At 37.7% G+C, this 22,233-nt stretch overlaps 1 protein-coding gene across 3 annotated transcripts in view; it reads left to right on the top strand.

The window, feature by feature from the left end:
• Positions 1 to 22,233, top strand: part of PRKG1 (protein kinase cGMP-dependent 1) — a 1,327,126-nt gene that overhangs the window by 1,166,339 nt on the left and 138,554 nt on the right. Inside the window, exon 1 of one of the 3 annotated variants that reach the window (XM_053583839.1) lies at positions 16,723 to 16,862. The exons of the other annotated variants lie outside the window; for them this stretch is intronic. Within the exon in view, the coding sequence (XP_053439814.1) occupies positions 16,777 to 16,862 (86 nt within the window). The 5' untranslated portion in view covers positions 16,723 to 16,776. Of the gene's footprint in view, positions 1 to 16,722; positions 16,863 to 22,233 lie in introns of those variants that run through there. 3 annotated transcript variants of the gene reach the window in all.

Here is a 22,233-nt window from a genome sequence, read left to right as displayed (position 1 = left end):
TTTCTTCTGAAATAATCTCTGTAAATAATCACTTGAACTTTTAGAATGTTACACTTTGTCTCCTGTCTCAATGCCCTACAGACATTATCTGGAAAATATTAGAAAGGTCTTAAAAGTAACAACTGCTACAACTGCTTACCTAAGAAGATGGCAGTGTTTTGGAAAATTCTTATAATTTCACAGATTTTCGTCCCTAAAGTGTTATTCTACAATATTACGCTTGAGTATTATTTGTCAGGTGCAAAATTCTGCTGCTTACTGCTTTAGTAGCAATTTGGAGACCATCAATAAGATGGAAGATATGATTGATTTGTGAAATGGAGATCTGTCATAATCACCAAGGCTGTGCCAACATGCTAAAATGTATCATGAAATAACGGAATTTGCAGCATGTGATATGGATCTAGTTGTTGGCATATGATTGATATCCAGTGATTATTTCAGAACGTTTTCTTTTTTTTCCAAATTACACACACATATACATACAGTGGAAAAATATTTACTGCATATTATTCTTATTTTACAAAGAAATATGAGAGCTCAGAGAGGTTAAATGACAGCCTGATACCTCTGAAATACTATGGAAAGGTACACAAGTGGCTACTTCAGTTTTTCGGGTCCCAGATACGTCTTACTCCTGTTTCATCCTTCTGTCTTTAAATTCTTGAATTAGATTTAAGATTTTAAAATACCCATTAGCACAAGGAAATTATACCATGGAAGCCATAGATGTGCTGGAAGTGATGGCTTTTTATCTGTTCAAGAGTTAGGGAAATAACCTCGTGAGAGGCTCCTTAGTGCGTGCATGTTTTTGCAGGGATCTCTGTCTGGTCCCCTGTAATGTGTACCAGGATGACAGGGCAGCACCTCTGTCCTGGTTCCGTCTTGGGACAATGACTTGTCAAAGATGCCTAGGTGTGGCTTGCTTAGGAGTTAGTCCAAATATCATTGCCCAAGTGTATCATATTTTGTTTTGGCACATATAATGTATTATTTCTCTTTCAGTGTACTATAAATATGAGGGGAAAAGAACAGCTAATGTATTTTTCTCCTGATATTGCTCACTAAACTGTTCTAAGTTCAAATCCTGGCAGTGGTCCACTGTACAGATTATAGATTATTATTATGAAAAGTTGCCTTTTGAAATTTTACAAAATCCATGTAAGTACTTTTCTTCATCTTAGATAGCTATTATAATGATACTGACAGTGTCTCAAGTAGAATTTTATAATAATTTAGAAGAAAAAGAATAATTTTTAGTATGTAATAACAACCTTATATTCAGACCATCCCAGACTTCCCACTTGAGGGGAAGTGGCTAGGAAAACAATGAAGAACATTAGTTAGAAACATAGTAGAAAGGTTCTGTTCATTTTTCTTGCCCATTGATATATGGGATTGTTGGCTTTTTTTGTGTCAATTAATTTGAGTTCTCTGTAGATTCTAGTTATCAAGCTTTGGTCTGATTCAAAATATGCAAATATCCCTTCCCATTGTGTAGGTTGTCTATTTGCTTTGGTTGTTATCTTCTTGCTACAGAAGCTTTTCAGTTTATCTCATTTGTTTATTTTTGTTGTTGTTGCAATTGCCAAGAAAGTCTTCCTCATTAAGTCTTTCCCCAGGCTGATATATTTAAGTGTTTTTTTCCCACGCTTTCTTTGAGGATTTTTATCATTTCATATCTTAAATTTAGGTTTTTTTTACCTAATTATTAGAGAAATGCAAATCAAAACTACCTTGAGATATCACCTAATCCCAGTGAGACTGGCCCACACCACAAAGTCTCAAAGCTGACATGGATGTGGAGAGAAGGGAACACTTTTATCCTGCTGGTGGGACTGCAAACTAATACAACCTTTTTGTAAGGAAGTATGGAGGATCCTCAAAGAACTCAAGCAAGACCTCCCATTTCACCCTACAATACCATTACTGGGCATCTACCCAGAAGAAAATAAATCCTTTTACCATAAGGACACTTGCACTAGACTATTTATCAGCTCAATTTACAATCGCCAAAATGTGAAAGCAGCCTAAATGCCCACCAACTCAGGAATGGATTAACAAGCTGTGCATATATATACCGTGGAATACTATACAGCCATTAAAAGATGGACATTTTACATCTTTTGTATTTACCTGGATGGAAGTGGAACACATTATACTTAGTAAAGCATCACAAGAATGCAGAAACCAGAATCTCATGTACTCAATTCTGATATGAGGACAATTAATGACCTAGTACATGGTGGGGGTTGGGGAAGATAAGGGCAGAGAGAGGGAAGGAGGGACAGGGTTGGCGTGGTCACGGTGTGTGACACACCTTTTGGGGGTGGGACACAATTATAAGAGGGAATTTAATTAACAAATGCAATCAGTGTAACCAGGTTCTTTGTACCCTCAATGAATCCTCAACAATTAAAAAAAAAAAATAGAAGATTCTTGGGACCGGATTCTTTTCTTTTCTTCTTCTTTGTCTATTTATTTATTTATTTTTTAGACAGAGTCTCACTGTTCCCCTGGGTAGAGTACCTTGGCATCAGTGTAGCTCATAGTAACCTCCAACTTCTGGGTTCAAGTGATTCTCCTGCCTCACTTTCCAAAGTACTGAGACTACAGATGGCTGCCACCACACTGGGCTAATTTTTCTATTTTTTTTTTTTTCAGCCTTTAGAAGATATGATTCCATGACTGAGATAGGGTCTTGTTTTTGCTTAGGCTGATATCAAACTTCTGAGCTCAAGTGATCCTCTTGCCCAGAATGCTAGGATTATAGGTTTCAGCCACCACACTCATCTGTAACCAAATTATTTTCTGAAATATAAAATTAGGATACTGTTTTTTTCCTCTTATACTCCATCATTTTTCTAGTAGTGATAACAGAATTTCTTTCTTCAGTAGGTCCTTGGTCTCTGGGATTCGAAGAATGAACCAAGACCACAGATTAGTAGTAACATAGGATTTATTGTACAGAAAAAAACACCAGCGCTCATGGCAGAGGGAAAGACCCAAGCTGGAAAATCTCCCCCGAGTCCTTGGTATTGGTTATATATAGTGGCATGGGTCCTTTGTAGTTACATTTGCCCAGGACTTGGTGACAATTGAATGGATGCAGTCTTTTCTGCTGCGGCAAAGTGAATGAGTGCATTAATGAATGGATATCATCCCCTAGGCTCAGGGCAAGGTGAATGAACCATTCTCTTGATGAAATTGCCCAGCCCTAGGAAACTTACATGAAATTGTCCAGGCCTTGGAAATGGGGGGAAGGTCCCTTTTCATCCCTGAGTGTGGGAACCCTATGTCATCCTTAGGCCTGTGAAATGCTTACGGGGGAGTAGCTCAGCTGGAGGAGGGCTGGTGGTTCCGGGCTGTGACATGGTCCCCTTCAACTAACTAGGGACCAGCGGGCTTCTGCCATGCGTGCCCCTCTCTGCTGCACTCGGCTCTACAGCCCTGGCCTCTGGGCGTCCCTCTGCACCAACACCCTGGGCGCTGGAGCAGAAGACGGGGCAAGTCTTCCTGGGCTGCCTGGCGCCACCTGAGCTGGGGCACCACCTGCCCTGATTCAACTGGACATCTGCAGCTTCTGGCAATGCTTCTATTAAGCTAAGCAAAGGTGTGCTATCAGCTGTTTTTCCAAGTTTATTTTCTTGGTTAGCAATATACATGGTTGACCTCTCTGGTCTGGTTGAGGAAAGAAAATTAACAAAAACATATCTTTTATTGAGATATAAAATGTCTTATCCCCCAAAAGACATTACGTGTCATTAATAGCCACAGCAATAATGCTGCTTCCCTCTGTAGGTCACATACAGCAGTGCCAAAGAGCTTTGCTTGACTTTGGAGTGTGGTTTCTTTTCCTTCTTGCCCCTCTCCGGCATTCTGCTACTTTCTCCTTCTCAGTGCTTGAGCTGTGAACCTTCTTGGCATTGTAAAGTAATCACAACAACGCAAAGATCAGGGTCATGTTGCACTGTGTGTTTGTTGGAAACGTGGCCCTCAACAGCCTGTAGAAGATCTGATTCCATGACTGAGAATGCCCACAGAGTAGAGCTCTGTTCTCGTATTCTGTTGACAGCCTGCCCATTTCATACTTAGGTTTTTGTTTTGTTTTATGTTGTTTTTAGAAAGCGAGGGAAGAAGGAAGAAAGATCGATACCCTATGAAAAACAGACCAAGAAATTGAGTCAAAGGGAAATGGTATATTGGAGATAGGAGCAGAGCATAAGACCAGCACCAAAATCTGTTCTGGGAGGTTCCGTTTGGCCTTCAATGCTGAGCCATAGAATGAGGCTTTTCACCAAACAGTGCAATGAGAGAAGTGTTCGGTTGTATGCAACAGATGATGCATAAAGGATAAACAGACTGATTTCTCAGCGGATTACCCACATTTCTGGCACAACCCTTCAGCCCTAAGCCCATCATTGCTACCATGTTGCTACTTTGTGTGACCAATTACATACAGAACTGCATGTTCCAGGGGTAGGTAGGATTGTCGTCCTCTTACGAAAGGTGCGTTACCTAACAAAGAAAGGTGCCCAGATGGAGGCGCTCTTCACTGGGCTGAGAAAGTATCAAAGCATGGCCAAGAAATGTTCACTCATGGTAGCAAGTGCTAGAATTGCCCCAGAGGTCTATATTTAGATTATGACGTTGAATCTTTACCTGCAATATACACGTTAGAAATAATCCTTTCACAGGCAAGTAAATTCAGTCTCAGCAAGATCAAGTAATTTAAACATCTGTGTAAATGAAAGAGTCCAGGCCCATGTATACTGGATCCATTGCCCACACTCTCTCCATCTCACGATGTAAGAACTGCAGATGGAAGGAGAAATAAGTGGTAGGGAAAGTATTTTGAAGACGCAATTTCAGGTACGTCTTTTAATTAAGCAATCTATGTGGCACAGTGCTTGGCACATACTAGATGCACAAAGTGTCGGCTGTTACACACGTACTCACATGTTATTTTAACAATTTTGCCCCCCTTGGCAATGTAATGACAGCCTTTGTTGACATACTCTGGATTATAGGAGTTGTAACTAACAAAAGTTAGTATTCATCGTGATTTACTCTTCTTATTAAAATCTCTTAGCAAAGATGATAGTTATTAGTGCTTTCACAATTCTATTGCTTTTAAACTAACAGATAATTTAAATGTGATTCATGAAGTCAGCATCTGACATACGATCTTGGTTCTGTGTGTCAATTAGAATGCTTTAATACTATCTAATTTTAGGCTTTCTCTAGATATAAATAGTTTGTTCTTGGGCATCAAGGTGAAATGCCTCCATGCCAGAAAGTTTCCTGGAGACACTTTGTGCAGTGCTATTTGAGAGCTTGTATCTTGTGTTAAGTAGTTTGGACCTCTCTCTGGATGTTTCTGTGAACTGGCTACTGCCCTCTTCTCTAGCCTGGTATCCGTTACCCTGCTTCCTACTTTAGTGCTCCAAACACAAACTCTACACTTCCCTGCACAGATCCTTTCTGCTTAAAATGTCTGATCACTTCCCAGCCGACTCCACCCTGCTCAACTCCTTACCTCACCTGGCTAACTCTTTAGAATGTTTTAAGGCTCAGTAAAACTACAAGTTTTTGCAGAAAGCCTGTGCCAAAAGTATTCTCCCACAAGACAGCACCAGCAGCTCTCCTCTGTGTTCTGGGCATATCATTGCCGGGCTAAATTTAGTTAAATTGTATTTTATTGTAATTAGTCTTTTCTCCTGTCCTATGCTTAGAGATCACATGGATGAGAAAACAAGACTATAAGTACTCAAGGAAAAAAAGGAACCCATGGCAGAGTATAGTAGGGATTATATTTCAACATATTTGGTGATGATGGTCTATATTATTCATATTGCCTTAGGACTTTGTTTGTTTGTTTTGTTTTGGGGAGCGTCCTTGATGGGAATTCTGCTGAGGCAGACTGTTTACCTCCTCAGTAAAGACCCTACACATCTTGAGGAGATAATTCTTTGGTCTCTTTTTATCATCTCCTTGAATTTCTAAGTGAACTTCCCACACCTTCCTTCTTCTCATGTACTACTTTATGCTACCAGATGGATCACTTTAAAACCGCATGCCCTCAAATACATCATTAAAATGTCCAAATGCCTCAGTCTAGTTGTCTTTGCCTGCTATAACCTAGCCCTGGGCCACCTTTCTGTGTGTCCCATCTGCCCTCAATACAACTTAGTTCAAGCAAAGGCTGTCCTTCATGCTCCCCTATGATTCAGAACACTCTTCCTTCTGTAACTACAAACAAATTCTATCAGTATTTCAAGAGCTGGGAAATTTCTCCTTTTTTACATAGCCATTTCTACTTGAACACAGTTTCTTTTCCTTCCAGATCCCCTCATATATATGTAGCTTATGGAATATATACACCCCCCCCCCATTGTATTGTAATTATTTTGGTGCTTCTTCCATAAACTCCTGGAGTTTCAATCTTCCCAAACTGAAAAGCAGATATAAGCATCTGTATCATCTGTGTAATAGTTATTCCTTGATTGTGAATAACAGTGCCCAACTTAACCTAGTAGGAGTCATAAAGGGCCATATGGGATGGTTAATGGGGTGTCTTGCAGACCCAAGATTCATATGGTTCCTTGAACCTCTCAAAACTTATGAGCACCAAGAAATCCATTCAAACAAGTAAAATTGGCCACACATTGCTTCCTTCTAACCTGTTTTTACCCTACCCAGAGATTTTATATAGGCTTAATAATGTGTTGAAACAATCTACTGATTTTTTTTTCTTTTTTCTTTTTTTTTTAATATCCTGAGTTTTTAAAAATATTTGTATAGTCAATATATGGCCATTTCAAATTTCTTCTGTCCCAGTCCTGCTAACTTTATTTCTCTCTCCTCCTCTATTTTCTCCCAGGGCTTCAGCCAGTATGAATTCCTTGCTGTTCCCTATACACAATACCGTCTTATGCTATTTCACAGACTGTTCCTGGTGACACGGCCATCTCACATTCTCTGTTGACAAATTCTACATGCACATCAGTTCTGAACTGAGAGGCCTCTCCTTTTCCTTTAGCTTTCACTGACCCACCATCAACCCATCCCCATTTCACAGTCAGGGCTGTGACATTCCCGTTTGAGTTGGTGTTAACTCTTTTAACACCTTTTAAATACTCTGATCAAGGGATGTAGTGCAACTTTTGGGGGCGGGACACAATTATAAGAGGGTCTTTATCTAACAAAAGCAATCAGTGTAACTTGGTTCTGTGTACCCTCAATGAATCCCCAACAATAAAAATGAAATAAAATAAAAATAAAATACTCTGATCATACTGCATTGTGACTGTTAGAAACTTTTACTGAAGTGTAAACTCTTAGAGACCCCCGAGGACTTTGCCCTCTACCCCTAATGTATATACACGCCATACCTTGTATTGTCTGGTTCAGGGCCTACCTTCACAAACTTTATTTAGGATTGCCTGAGAAAATGCAGGACACCCAGTTAAATTTGAATTTCAGATATTAAAAAACTTAAGAAAATTAAATTTAGCAGAATTTATTTGAGCAAAGGAACGATTTGTGAATCAGGCAGCAGCACCCTGCACAGTAAAGGTTCAGAGAGCTGCACCCAGCGATGTGGACGGGAAGTATTTATAGACAGAAAACAGGAGTGACATGCAGAAGCAGCTTGATTGGTTACAGCTCTGTGTTTGCCTTGTTTGAATGTGTCTTGGCAGTTTGCAGCCTGAGATGGGCTGAAAGCTTCACTGTTAGGATTGCCTGAGACTCAGTTACTTGCTTATAAGAATTTACTCTTAAGTTAGGTACAATTTTTTTTACATATTAAGTGAAGATACAGTTCACTATCTATGACAGTAGCCTTAGGTCAAATTTAACACACATAATTAATGAATACATTTTTATTCTATTATACGAGACATATTAAAAATCACTCATCTAAAATTCAAATTAAATTGGGTGCCCTGTATTTTTATTGGCTAATGGTTGCCCTCCTTTATTTCATGAATGGATGAATGAATGAGTGTCATTCATTTCTGCATCACAGCAGGAAATTATTTTCGTTAACTTTTGCAGGTTTCAGACTAGAGGTTAGGCTATCATAGAAAATTTCAACTATTTTCCCTAAAAATCTTTGTACTTTGAAATTGTGTTTTTATACTAACCACAAAGGGATGTACTCACTAGGAAGAGATGACTTAATCCTTGAGAAACTCTCCAGATTAACAAAAGAGGCATAATGGTTATAATGGTTTATCAGTAGATAAACAAAAAGGAATAAAATCTATTGGTGTTGGACATGTTGTAATAATAAGGAAATGACAATAATAATGTCTCATATTTACTGAATGCTTTAGTGTGTCATACAGTACACTAGGCTATTTTCTCATATTTACTTGCATATTCTTAGCATCATTAGCCCTGTTAAGTATTATTATTTTCTTTATTTTTCCACAAGAAAATTGAAAATTGGAGAAGTTTATCTGACTGGAGCTCACACAGCTAACCAGTGGCACATTTGACATTTGAACCTATATGAAGTAACATGTGTGTTTCTGCTCTTTTAATTACTGTAATCTGCTATCTCTATGTGAAGATTTCCTATGACTTAATGTATGTGGCATGCACCTTATGTGATTAAAACATGAAAAAAATCATTATGAAGAGGAAATGTTTACCAGTTAGCTGTGAAAATATTAAAAAAGAGAATCTCAAAGCAAGATTAAATAGTATTTTTATATACATACGTGGATACCTATGTGAACTGTCTCTCTCTCTATATATATATGCATACACACACAAATGGTAGCTTAACCTTTCGAAAGATCCAAAGTGCCACCATAACAGTTATTAAGGGTGTTAAGAGGCAGATGTCCCTGCTGAGAAAATACCGTCCTTAGTTTGTCATCTAAGTTCCTATGACCGCTGCCAGAGAAACAGGGGGACAGGTAATGCTGTAAGTCACACTGGAGGATATGTGCCCATCATCTGTTTTATTTGCTATATCTGCTAAGCTGGGATCACTTCAGCATCAAACCAGACCAGACCAGCATAAGTCAGCTCTAGCCCTGATAGCTGGAGATGGTTTTGATGTAAGAGTTTATGGGCGGTCCAGGGATGAACAGCAGCTAATTACTACACAGTCCACACACAGGCCTTCAGGGAGAGCAAAACACCTCAGCAGCCTTTCTACCCAGAAATTACTTGTAAGAGTCTATTTCTATCATTTCATATATTTTTCAAAAAGATTTATTTTTTGGTCTGTAATTCAAATACATACATAATGTAAAATTAAAAAGGTATGAAAATAATTTTTCATGCTCCCTTTGACCTTGGACTTCTTTTCCCTGGATATAATTGCTTTTTCTAATGGATCCAGAAAAGAAGTGTGCATTTTATATATTCTAATTAGTGTGTGTATTTTACTCAAATGTTGACATATATACACATAGTTCTGCACCATGACTATTTTATTATGATGTCCTACAGATGATATATGCATAGGTTTTCTTCAGTTATTTTTATGGTTTTTAAAGATTCCCTTTTATTTAAAATAGTGTATTTAAAACATACAAGCAGTGAGAAGAAGCCATGCAGCTTAGAATTATCTAAGCAGAAAAGATGTTTTACTCTTTATGTATCACTCTCTATAAATACCTAGGACACGGACACCATTCAGCCATGTTTTTTGCCACTTTATAACAAGGATGACCTTGACTCTGGTTTCCAATGCCTTGTTCCTCACGGCTTTGTGCAATATCATCAGAATTGCCTTTGTTGTTCACACTCCTACCAACATTCTAATTATGATCCTGTAAGTAATCTCTTTAGAAGATTAAATCTTTCCCTAATGCTGTTTTCTTATGAGCTTTTGCCAGAATTGCCCCTAACACTTAATTCATTGCAATCTAGGCCTTTTCTAGCCTGCTTCTCAAAATTCTTTCAGCTTTTACTCATTACCCAGTTTCACAGCCTCTTCCCCATTGTCAGTTATCATACAAAGAGTTCCACTTCTTGGCAATAATACTTTATCTTAGACCATTTTGTGATGTTATAACAACACACCTGAGATTGAGTAGTTTTAAAAGAGCAGAAATGTAGCTCTTCTACTCAGGATGGCTGAGAAGTCCAAGGCTGAGGAGCCCACTTCTGGTGACGGGCTTCTTGTTGCATCCGTTGGTGGAGGATGGTGGTGGAGGAAAACACAGGGAGGCAAAACACACCCGCACGTGCAAGAGAATGCCAGAGGGAGCTGAACTTGCTTTTATAACAAACCCAGTCCTGTGAGAAAAAGCGCATTCCTGTGGTCATGACTTTAATGGCCTCGTAATCTCAGCACCTCTTAACCATCCCACCTCGCATGACTACTGCATTGTTGGATGAAGTTTCCGACACATGAACTTGGGCCGATTTATTTAAACCGTAGCACACCCTTCAAATAGTGTGTCTATTTATATCTTCTCCTCCTCCAAACTGTTCTTGGTCCTATTACATGACAACATTACAAGGCTCTCTGTAGGAGCAGTAGACTAGATCACCTGATTTATCTTAATCCATATTATTTTATGAGGTATGATGCAGAGAAGATAAACTACAGGTATAAAAGGAAATTCAAGGTTTGGTTTATATACAGAAACAGAGCCCCTGAGCCTCTATTACGTTATACTCCAGACTTGATTTTTTTAAAGTTTGTAAAGGATTTGAGTCAGATTCTTCATTGTCTTCTTTTTCCCCTTAAATTAAAATACCTCTAGATCATTCAGAATGATGACAACTAATAAATACGATAAAAATAGAATAGCTAAATCTGTACTTCTGAAATACTAATTAAAAAAAAAACAAAACGGAGACCAACAAACTATTCCTTCCACCTGAAAATCCTCTCATGAGAGATAATTCATTAAATTCGTGAGGCACTGCCAAAGAATTTAGTATTTGAAGCCCAAGTACAGGGTAAATACCTTTTGTACCCTATCGAGTAAGAAACTAGAACTCAGCCGTTTCCAGTGATAATTTGTTACACCAGGAATAATTATCTGTATTGACTAGATCAGGCGTCCTCAAACTTTTTAAACAGGGGGCCAGTTCACTGTCCCTCAGACCATTGGAGGGCTGGACTATTGTTTAAAAAAAAAAAACTATGAACAAATTCCTATGCACACTGCACATATCTTATTTTGAAGTAAAAAACAAAACAGGAACAAATACAATTCACACCGCTGCATGTGGCCCGCAGGCCGTAGTTTGAGGACCCCTGGACTAGATAGAAGGAGCAAAAGTCGTCAATTATGTCTTAGCATTAGGGGTAATGAATTAATTCAAATATGGGATATGGAAGAAGTATGAGTTACTGTGGAATCTCAGGTCAGCCAAGGTCTAAAAGGGACCACAAAAGAAAAGAAATAGCAATACATATCTCTCTGCAATTGCGTTTTTTAATCTTCCATTTTCCCTAATTCTCTGTGCTAGATTGGAACTTTATGAAATTACCAATATTTGGCCATTTTAAAAGACACCAATTTTATTTGGCTCAATCTAGTAAATTGTCTAAATTCATTGTCACTGAAGCATGCCCTAGAATATGAAGTTTTTATGTCAGATAAAAAATTCATTATGCTATCGACCTACCAGAAGTAATGAAAAAAAGAAGGTGAAAATTGAATTCTTCCAAATTCATCACTTTCTTTTTAGATATTGTGCCCTTCCACGAATATAGATCAAGAGGATATGCATTCTACGGGAAGTAAATTAATAGCAGTCAAGGGACGTATCCACCCATGTGGCTAGGAAGAATAAACTTTGGAGTTACTTTATGGATAATACTTATAATTTTTTCTGTTGAGAGCGTCATTCTCTTTTAGGTCATGTCAAGAGTCCCTTTTATTGATGAAAACCACAGACTACCTTGGGTGAATGCCAGAAAGTGGATCAGCTTTAAACTCAAGTCCATGTTGATCACGAATTGATCTATATCTAAATAATACATTGACTTTTCTACATTTTGTTTTTTCATTACTCCTGTATTTTACATTCTTAAAGGCAGAGATCATATTTTTTTGTTGAAAAATTATTTTTAATATATACATTTCTTAATATATAAAATGGCTATATAGTAACATTTACTTTGAAATGCGGAAAGGCCGTCAGTATTCTGAAATTGTTAATCCACATTTGTTTTCTTGGAACTTTATTCTATCACGGCATATAAACTATTTCCTCTAATTGAGCTTAGCTTTTCCAATGAATTCTGAAGATTTTATTTAAGGTGGCAAAGGAAAGGAGATTCAGTTAGTGAATCTCTTTAAAAAGAAATCCTCAGACTAGTCTTCAGGCTTTGGAGGATGTGGTCTTTCCTTTTTTGTTGGCCCTTCCAGCCTCCGCCTTGCTTTAGTCAACCCTGCATCCCAAACTTGTCTGAGCTACAGCAAGCCGGCTCCTACATCCGCGCTATTGTGTGTATTTCAGTCATGCGTTGCTTACCAACAGGGATATGTTCTGAGAAATGCGTCATTAGGTGACTTTGTCCTTATGCAAACATTGCAGGGGGTATTTACCCAAACCTAGATGGTACAGCTGACAGAACACCTAGGCTATGTGCTACAGCCTCTTGCTCCTCGACTGCGGACCCGTGCAGTATCTCACTGTAGTGAATACTGTGGGGAATTGCAACATTATGGTATTTGTGTATGTAAACATATCAAAACAGAAAAGGTACAGTAGATACAGGGTGTCCATAAAGTTTGTGTGCAATTTTAAACTGCACACTACTTTAAATAACACACGAACCTTGTGAACACCCTGTATACGATATAAAAGGCAAAAAGGGCATTCTCACCAGGAAAGGAGCCTGCGGGACTAGAAGTTGCTCTGGGTGAGTGAGTGAGTGAATGCTGAGTGAATGTTAAGGCCTAGGACATAACTGTACACTGCCATGCCCCTAGGCGACACTAAATGTATAAAAATATTTTTTCTTTCTTCAATGATAAATGAACTGTAGCTTATGGTAATTTTTTACTTTGTAAACATTTTAACTTTTTTAACTTTTAGGCTGTTTTGTAAAAATACTTAACTGTGGCCGTAACTTGCAGCTTGAGATGCAGCAGTGAAATTAGCATGATTTTCTTTCCTTCTTTATAACTTCACCGAGCAGAAGATTGAGTCTTAGCCTCGATCTTCTCAAATTTAGCATATATCATTTTTTTCTGTTTCTTATGAAGAGGAAAACTTTCACCTTTTCATTCAAAGAAAGCACTTGATGGCTTCTCTTTAGCATATCAGAATTGACAGCATCACTGCTCTGGCAGTTGGGGGCCGTTGTTAAGTGAAACGCAAGCCCCACAAACCCACGGCGGTCCACCTGGTAATGGAGATGGCTGCTCAGTGACCACGAGGCAGGTAATGCAGACAGCATGGAGTTACTGGACAAAGGGAAGAGTCATGCTGGGGAGGTATGGAGCAAGAAAGAGTGGGATGGATGACATTTCATCACGTTATTCAGAACACTGAGCAATTTAAAACTCATGAAGTGTTTATTTCTGGAATTTTCCATTTGATAACTTCAGACTGCTGTTCACTGTGGGTAACTGAAACTTTGGAAAATGAAAGCACTAATTGGGAGGAGGGGCCACTCTATAAATTTGCATACTAATTTAATATCTGTCCCCACTAGTTACAAGGCAAGGCATTTAGAATATAATAGCCTTCAGTAAATATCTGTTAAAAATTATCAATTGATTATTATTACATCCATGACACATATGAACATAATAAAGAGTTTGAAAGGATATCCACCGAAGTGTTGATGTTGGTTATGTCCTGGTAGATGATGCAATAGTACTTTTCTATTTTCCCATTTTCGTTACTCTTATTTTTTTTTTAATTAAGCAGGAGTCCTCAAACTTTTTAAACAGGGGGCCAGTTCACTATCCCTCAGACTGTTGGAGGGCCGCATTATAGTTTAAAAAAAAAAATCTATGAACAAATTCCTATGCACACTGCACATATCTTGTTTTGAAGTAAAAAAACAAAATGGGAACAAATACAATTACATGATCATATTAATGTACACAGCTATGATTTAATAAAAATAAAAAAAATGAAAAAAAATACAATTACACTGCCTCATGCAGGCTGTAGTTTGAGGACCCCTGATAGAGGCTAGGACGGGTGGATCATTATAGAACTTTGGGAGGCCAAGGTGGGAGTATTTCTTGAGGTCAGGAATTAAAGATCAGCTTGGGAGACATAACAAGACCTAGTTTCTAAAATATATGTAAAAATTAACAAGGTATGGTGGCATGTTCCTGCAGTCCCAGCTACTCAGGAGGCTGAGGCAGGAAGATCACTTGAACCCAGGGATGCAAGGCTGCAGTGAGCTATCATCATACCATTGCATTTCAGCCTGAGCAACAAAGTGAGGCCCTGTCTCAAAAAAAATAAATAAACACACACACACACACACACACGTATTATAGAAATGTTTCCCAGTGAAAAAAATTGTTCTTATTTCTTAATGCTTTTGAAGGACCATGGAAGTTTTAATATATGAGCAGGAATAGAGGATTTCTGGAGGGGTGAGCTGCGTCTGCATGAGCTTAGACATAATTGATGGTGGGCGTATTTTAAGGAAACAGTTATCTGTCACAAGTGCAGCAGACAAGAGTCAGTCTAAGTACCTGGAAAAATGGTAGGTCAGATAGTAGAGGACTTTGAACTCAAAATGAAAGTGTTAAAACTTTTCTTCTTTGAATGTTTCCTTTGAAAATTCTTGTGCAATGAGCTAACATGACTGGATTTATATTTGAAAATGTGTGGCCAAATGAGCTGGGGGTTAGAAGAGAGAGAGAGTAGTGGTGGTGGGGGATCAGTTAGGAAGCCAGATCAGTGATCCAGGGTGGAGGTGGTGATGGCTCAGAGTAGAGCTGGGTCATCACTGTGCATCACTGTGACCATACACAGTGAGGGAGAAGGCAAAGTAAAAAATCAATTTTTTGACCTTAGGCAAATGCAAGATTGCTGATGTCATTAACCATTTTAAGAAACCCAAGGAAATAGCCGGGCGTTGTGGCGGGCGCCTGTAGTCCCAGCTGCTCGGGAAGCTGAGGCAAGAGAATCGCGTAAGCCCAAGACTTAGAGGTTGCTGTGAGCCGTGTGACGCCACGGCACTCTACCAAGGGCGGTACAGTGAGACTCTGTCTCTACAAAAAAAAAAATAAATAAATAAAAATAAATAAATAAATAAATAAATAAATAAAAAGAAACCCAAGGAAAACAGTGGTTTTGAGGTTAGGAGAAAATGAGTAAGGTCTGAACTGGAGGTTGCAGTGAGACTTCCAGACTCATAAAAGAGAGATAAAAGTTAGACAAGAAATGTTGAAAATCATTAATACAAAACTAATAGTTGATGTAATGGGGTTATGTGTTTTTTTCCCAGTAAGAGAAGTCAAAGCTAGAAAAAAGAGAGACAGAAAACAGAATTTTGGACAACTGCCTATGTTTCAGTGGACTAGGGAAGAAGACTCAGGATAATAAATTGAGAGGGTGATGTTAGAAATTAATTGGGATATTGATTTACTATAGAAACTTAGGGAAAGGGATTTTAAGGGAGAAAGTACGTGTTTTCAAAAAGGCTACTTGATTTCTAGGTGTCAGAGGGTCCTAAAATAATAATGATGATGGTTAGCTAACTTTTATTGGTTGATTATTCTGTGTCCAGCATGGTTAGAAGGCATGTAACCATTTGCATGTATTAATTGATTATATACTTAGAATATGAGCTTTTTTAGAATGTTGAAGGTGCAAAATTAATCTTATAGAAGGAAAAACTAGAACAGAAGACCTAGAGGCAGAAGACCTAGAGGCTGGGTAGGAGGAAGGTGTGGATAGGGAGTGATTTGTGAAAGGATACCAAATTACAGCTCGGAAAGAAGGAGTAAGTCCTAGTGTTCTGTACTGCTGTGGCTAAATATAGTTAATAATAGTGTACATAGTTTCAAATAGCTAGAGGGGTATCGAATCTTCCCAACACAAAGAAATGACAAATGTTTGAGATGCTGGGTATGCTAATTACCCCTATCTCTTCACTATACATTATATATATTGTAACATCTCTGTGGACCCCATGAATATATACAATCATTATTTATCAATTAAATAAAATAAAATAATCATCTTGGAATACCTTCATGACTAAATGGGAACTAGACTCAGTGAATGGAGCGATGTGAGTTTTTTTTTTTAAGACATACTTATCCACTGAAGCATCCAATTTTCAAATGGCACAGTCAGATTTGCCACAAACTCTACAATTCTTTTTTATAATTAATTCATTACGATAATCGCATTTTATGTGGCTCTTTGCTGTTTGTCATATCTTATCAATTTTGATTATCCTATTTGTTGTGCTAAGATTGCCTTTAATTTGGAGATGAAAAGGTTTGCTTTGTCTTGCATTAACCAGACTCCACTGGGACATCAGAGTCTTGCACATAACAGAGGATGAAGGCTCTGCCTGGGGATTTCTGTAAAGCTCATAAGCCATTGAGTAGTGTCAGTTTCCACGCAGGCTGGCACTGGAGGAGTTCTAGGACTCTGTTGACAACAGTCGTGTTGCTTCAGAGCTGAAAGGGGAGAGCCCTACTGCTAACTACTTTGCAAGAGCTGTAATTCCATTTAGCCTCTCACGCTCTGTGTTTGTTCCCCTGAGGCACCAATGAACCATAGAACTCTCTAGTAGCCATGAGACACCGGAGAACTGCTTCAGAACGAGAAAACTCAATGTAAACCCTTCCTATGGATTATTCAGATACTGACAGTGACTCCACGTTGGGATACAGTGATGATGAAGATTCCAGTGATGAAGTTCAAAGAGTATCAGAGTCAGTGCACAGAAAACTATATTTGCAAATATTTTGGCATATTTTTCATGGGCTATAACTTCATTGAATGCAATTTCTAACTTTCTCACAAATGCTTAAAAAGAGACCACTACTAAACGGCACAACTTTGACTGTGATTATTCATTAACTAATAGCAGGTTTGTGAAAATATTTGTTAATCTGCCAAACAGCAGCTACTTCTGCGTTAGTGCACGCTTATTAATCAGCACGCTGCAATCAGCGGATGCACAGATACAGAACTGGATGAACATGAGATTTTTATTTTTAAAGGCAAGGTGATATACTGGACTGTTACGTGAATACATACACATTCAGTTGTTATATATGTATATATAAAAAAGACCTAGTGTGCCGAATGTTCAGAGGCAATCGGTTTGTAGTGACGGAAGTTTTTAATTACGTAAATTGGGCATTATCTTATCATTTTAGTTACAAAGTTCTCATGCAGTGAATGTTTAATCAAAATCTCATATATTCTTCTATTAGAAATTATTAAATACCTTGATGTTCTACATGTAAAAATGAAAGAAAGCAAGCTCAATTAGAAAAAAAATTAAACACTATCCCAATGTCTTTTTCCCTTTGCTCTTAATCTAAACCAGTGTTACAAGGAACCCCGGCTAACTCGGAAAGTAATTCTGTGTAAAACAAATGCATGACAACTGTGCCTTGATGGAAATAAGGTTAAGAACGTGGAGTTATAATATTAAGACCTCTATAATATATGAGTGTGTAATATTTTACATCTAAATTCAGCTGATATTTGATTTTACTATGGTCCTTGGATCGACAGAAGAAATGAACATGACAAATCACAATACTGTCAACTTTTATCAGTAATAGCCTCTCACTGGAAGTTTATGCTCTCTCTCCTAAAATGAGAAATTAATACATATAATACTAGTATTGACATATGTGTCAATATGTCAATATATATTCATATATATATATAGATAGATAGTCAGCTAGCATTTTGTCTCTCACAGGAGCAGCCTCTCTGCATAGGAACAATATTTCTAGATACTTTCATAGGAAGGAATAAAGACATGAAGCACCTTAATAGTAGAAATAAAATGACCATGTGTAAGGACAACATAAATTTGACATTGAATGAGCTTGTCATTAAATAATTTCCTATTGTTATGTAACACTATTATAAGCAACATAACAGGCACATAGTCATAGATAGAAATTCTTATAAGAATCAAAATGACTCATCAGATTAGTTTTATAATTGGACATCCATAAATGCATCAGTGCTGGTTTTGTTAATAATTAAATCTATTTCTCATAATGATAGAGGCTTTATGACTACTTAGTGATCAAAAGTTATTCTGCCTTGTTAATGAATTTAGAATTGTTATTGGATTAAAATCTGATAGCAGAGCATATAAGCGGTGTACTGTTGTGGAAAGAACATGACTTTGGGGACAGCCAGATCTGTGTTCTAATTCCTGGGCTGCAACTCAGCAGCTGTGTCTGACTTTGGATGTGTTACTTAATCTCCATCCCCAGGAGTGAATCTAGAATAAAATAACCACCCTTTCTTGTATGTAGTAAATGCTATTTGTATGAACTGTGTAATATACTTTCTGGCACAGACTAGATACTCAATAAATGGTATTTTAAATATTATAATTTAATAGTAATAAATTTATTATTTAATAAATAATGTTTTTCCCCAATGCTATGCTTTTCAGTTTTAATATATATCACTTTATTATGTTACTAATATTCCAGTAACTGATTCCAGCTTGTACTTATAAATGATCCTTTCTAAAATAAAATATTTTCCATTTCTATTGACTAAAAAATATTTTCCTTTTCTATTGTCCCTCTTTTGATCTTCAATTTTTCACCATCTATATTTTAAAATATCAAAGTATGTTCCCTTTGTTGCAAGGAAATTGCATTTAATTTTAAAAGTATATCCAATTTAGGGCAGATAATATGGTAAAATTATAAAATAGTAGGCAAATGTGATGAATACATTTTTAAAAGTCAATGTGTACAAAAATATATTCAAAATGAAGCAATGAAGTGTATATACTTTTAAAAGACTGTGAGTAATTTCTGAATAGCCAAGATGAAAAATACTATATTTTGGGCTCTGCGCCTGTGGCTCAAGGGGCTAAGGTGCCAGCCACATACATCTGAGCTGGTGGGTTCAAATCCAGCCCAGGCCTGCCAAACAACAATGACAGCTGCAGGCGCCTGTAGTCCCAGCTACTTGGGAGGCGGAGGTAGGAGAATCGCTTGAGGCTCTGTCTCAAAAAAAAAATATATTTTAGGAAGAGCTAGACTTAATATGATCCTTTCCATAAAGCTGTGATATTTGGGGTGGATTGTGTTTGTGATTGTTCTTTATTTGCTTGTTTTTGACTAGCAGTAGTTTGTAGTAACTTACATGAGCAACATCCCAATGGTTGTGTGGAGGATCCAGTGGGCACTGTGGATGTTTTTTGCCCGTTCACCAATAATTCCCACGTAGAAAGTCAAAATGAAGTGAAAATATATCATTTCTGTCTGTGGAGCATTGAGATTGTGCTCTACGTGTTTCTGGGTAGAAGTATTTTGTAAACTACCAGACAGAGCCTCCACAAGGATGGGCATGCTGGCGTTGAAGATAAGAAGAATCAGAAGTAATAAGACAGCAGAGCACACTTCTTTCTAGGTACCAGCACAATGATGAACTTATCTTTGATAATCTTATTTAATACCACACAGTGAGTCAGTACTTTTATCATTTCCATTTTATAGAGGAAGAATTTGAAGCTTTCCCATAGTGTGGGAGTAGTGGAACTGGGCTTAACACCAAGATAGTGTGACTCCCAGGCCTAACTCCGCCTTCCTGCCCCAGGACTCAGCAACAGGCTAACGCTTACAAAGCACCTCTTTTGCGTATGTCATTTGGGATAAAATAGGGAGCAAAACAAGCCATGGTCCCTGTTGGGAGTGGGAGGACCAGGTTCCCTGCACCTAATTGACCTGGTTTGATTACTTGGCCCAGCTGTAAAGTTCAGCTGAGGCAGGGTGAGAATCAACAGTGAAAGTAACCCACACACACTTCAGTGCGACAAAGAGAAATTTTATTTAAGAACAGAGAGAAAGCGTAGAGCACTTCTATAGAGAGTTGGAATGAGAAGAGATAGTGGGACGGGACACAGGGACAGACGCGCAGGCAGTGCCGAGGTATTGACACCCTCATCCTCCCCTTTTGAGACTGGCTGCGGCTCTCCCATTGGCTTCTCTGCTCCTCCAAGAATTGTTGCCCTCTTCTGTTGCTCTTGGATTATTGGCCTCTTCTACTGGTCATTGGTTACCTAGGTTACCTCATATCCACATTCTTTTCTCTTTTTTTGGTGAGAACTGCTGATTAGTGACTATTTCTATGAGGCCTCCAGAGTTCCTTGTTCAACAGGCCAGACTTTTATCCACTACCCTTGAGTCCCCTTCCTTCATGTCCCTTCTGAGTCCCTGCCCTCATATGATTTAGTGGGAAGGAGATAGAGTCATTAAGCAAATGATCACATAAATCAATGTGTAAAATACAATGGTGATGGGTGCTCTATGGAGAGCTATGTAGGGCCCTGAGAACAGATGGATAGGGAAAGGGGCCTCGTTCATTCAGGATGGCATCCATGAGGAAGGGGCAATTCGGTTGAAATTTAAGGAGTAAGTAGGAGTGAGTTAAATAAAGGGTTGGAAAGGAACTTCCTAGCCTGGGGAAAGCGTGTTTAGAAGAACTCATGGCAGGAGGGAGGTGATGTGTGTGGAAAGGCAGCCAGTTTGACTGTCAGGCACTGAGTGTGAAGGAGGCACTAAGGAGCATCAGACTGGGTGCTGAGGAGACCATACGAAAAATTCCCAGCAGGGAATTCGGCATGGTAGATGGATGAAAAAAAGATACAATAATTGATGGTGTTTTAAAAAATAGGGCAACCTGTGAGAAACAAATGAATAAAAATGTCCCTTAGAAGAGAAACATGACACAAATCACCTAAGAATACTTTTTAAAAAAATGGCCTCGATGAATCCCCAACAATAAAAAAAAATAAATAAATAAAATGGCAAGACCCAGATGAAAACAATGATAAAATCCCATTTAAAGACATGAAACTAGGTCTGAACAAGTAGAAAGTTATGCCATGGTCTTGAATGGAAACATTAATATCATGCAAAAGTTCTTCTTAGGATATCCGTATACAAATGTAGTACAGCTCTACCAGAATCCCAAGGGAAGTTTTTCTTTTTTTAGAAGCAGAAAATGTTTTCTCAAAGCCTATATGAAGTAATGAATGCTTAAGAATATTATCCAGATATTTCTCAAAAGTTATAAATGCTTAAGAGTATCATCCAGATATCCCTGAAAAAGAATTTTAGCCAGGGGAAACTTGCTTTACCAAAGTGTAAATACTAATAGCTACTACAAAGCAACTGCAATCTTAGCAGCAGTGCAAAACGAAGACCAGCGGTAACAATCACAGAGGTCGGAAGTATATGTTAGAATTTATATTTTGAAAATATAAAAATTCACTAGGAACACCTTTATTGTCAGGACTTTAAGAGACTTCTTTGAAAAGTAATGTTTTGTGAATGTTCCCATGAGTCCTCCAGAGTTACTTTTATAGATAATACAATACATTTTTAGACTGTATTGTCATTGCTACATTGTTTCCTGTGTACCTAGCTAATATATTTCAAACTTGTCATCAATTACATTACCTTAGATATTTTGTTACTTTAGGAAAAAGAAGACATTGTCAAGTACAATTTAATGTCACCATGACAGTGGTACTATTAAATTTTTAATAGCTGAAAATGAATGGTGAATGTCTCTTTACCAAATCCACCTTTGACTACTGGATCAAATACAAGATGCCAGGATAGTTATTTAAAAGTTTAGGAGGTTGATAAATACAAGGACATGATAAATTTAATGCTTCTTAAGAGACAGTATTTACATATTTCAATCGGTGTGACTAAGATTTTTCAAATATTTTTGAAGAACCATAAGTTCTGGCATAGATGAATAATTGGATACCATAAGTTGGCAAAGTATTAGCCACATAAAAGCAAGGTCTGTAAAGTAAGGAAATAATTCAAACAGATCCATTGTTCTCAAGGATGTAATGACAAATTCATACACACATGAATTAGACAATCAGTTCTTAGTACAGTAACTTTAAATCTTTAAAAATATTTCATCCATTCAGGTGGATTTGATCTTTATCATCAGATCCATCCATTAATCCTTCAAAGAACAACATGGATTATGATGTAAAATTTTGTTTTAAGTAAAACTTTACATTTGAAACCTTTATGATTTTAAAATTTAAATTGTACAAAC

Source organism: Nycticebus coucang, chromosome 3 (genome assembly GCF_027406575.1).
Source record: "Nycticebus coucang isolate mNycCou1 chromosome 3, mNycCou1.pri, whole genome shotgun sequence".
Lineage (NCBI taxonomy): Eukaryota > Metazoa > Chordata > Mammalia > Primates > Lorisidae > Nycticebus > Nycticebus coucang.
The sequence above is the reverse complement of the archived record's forward strand: the minus strand, read 5'-3'. Positions and strand labels throughout refer to the sequence as shown.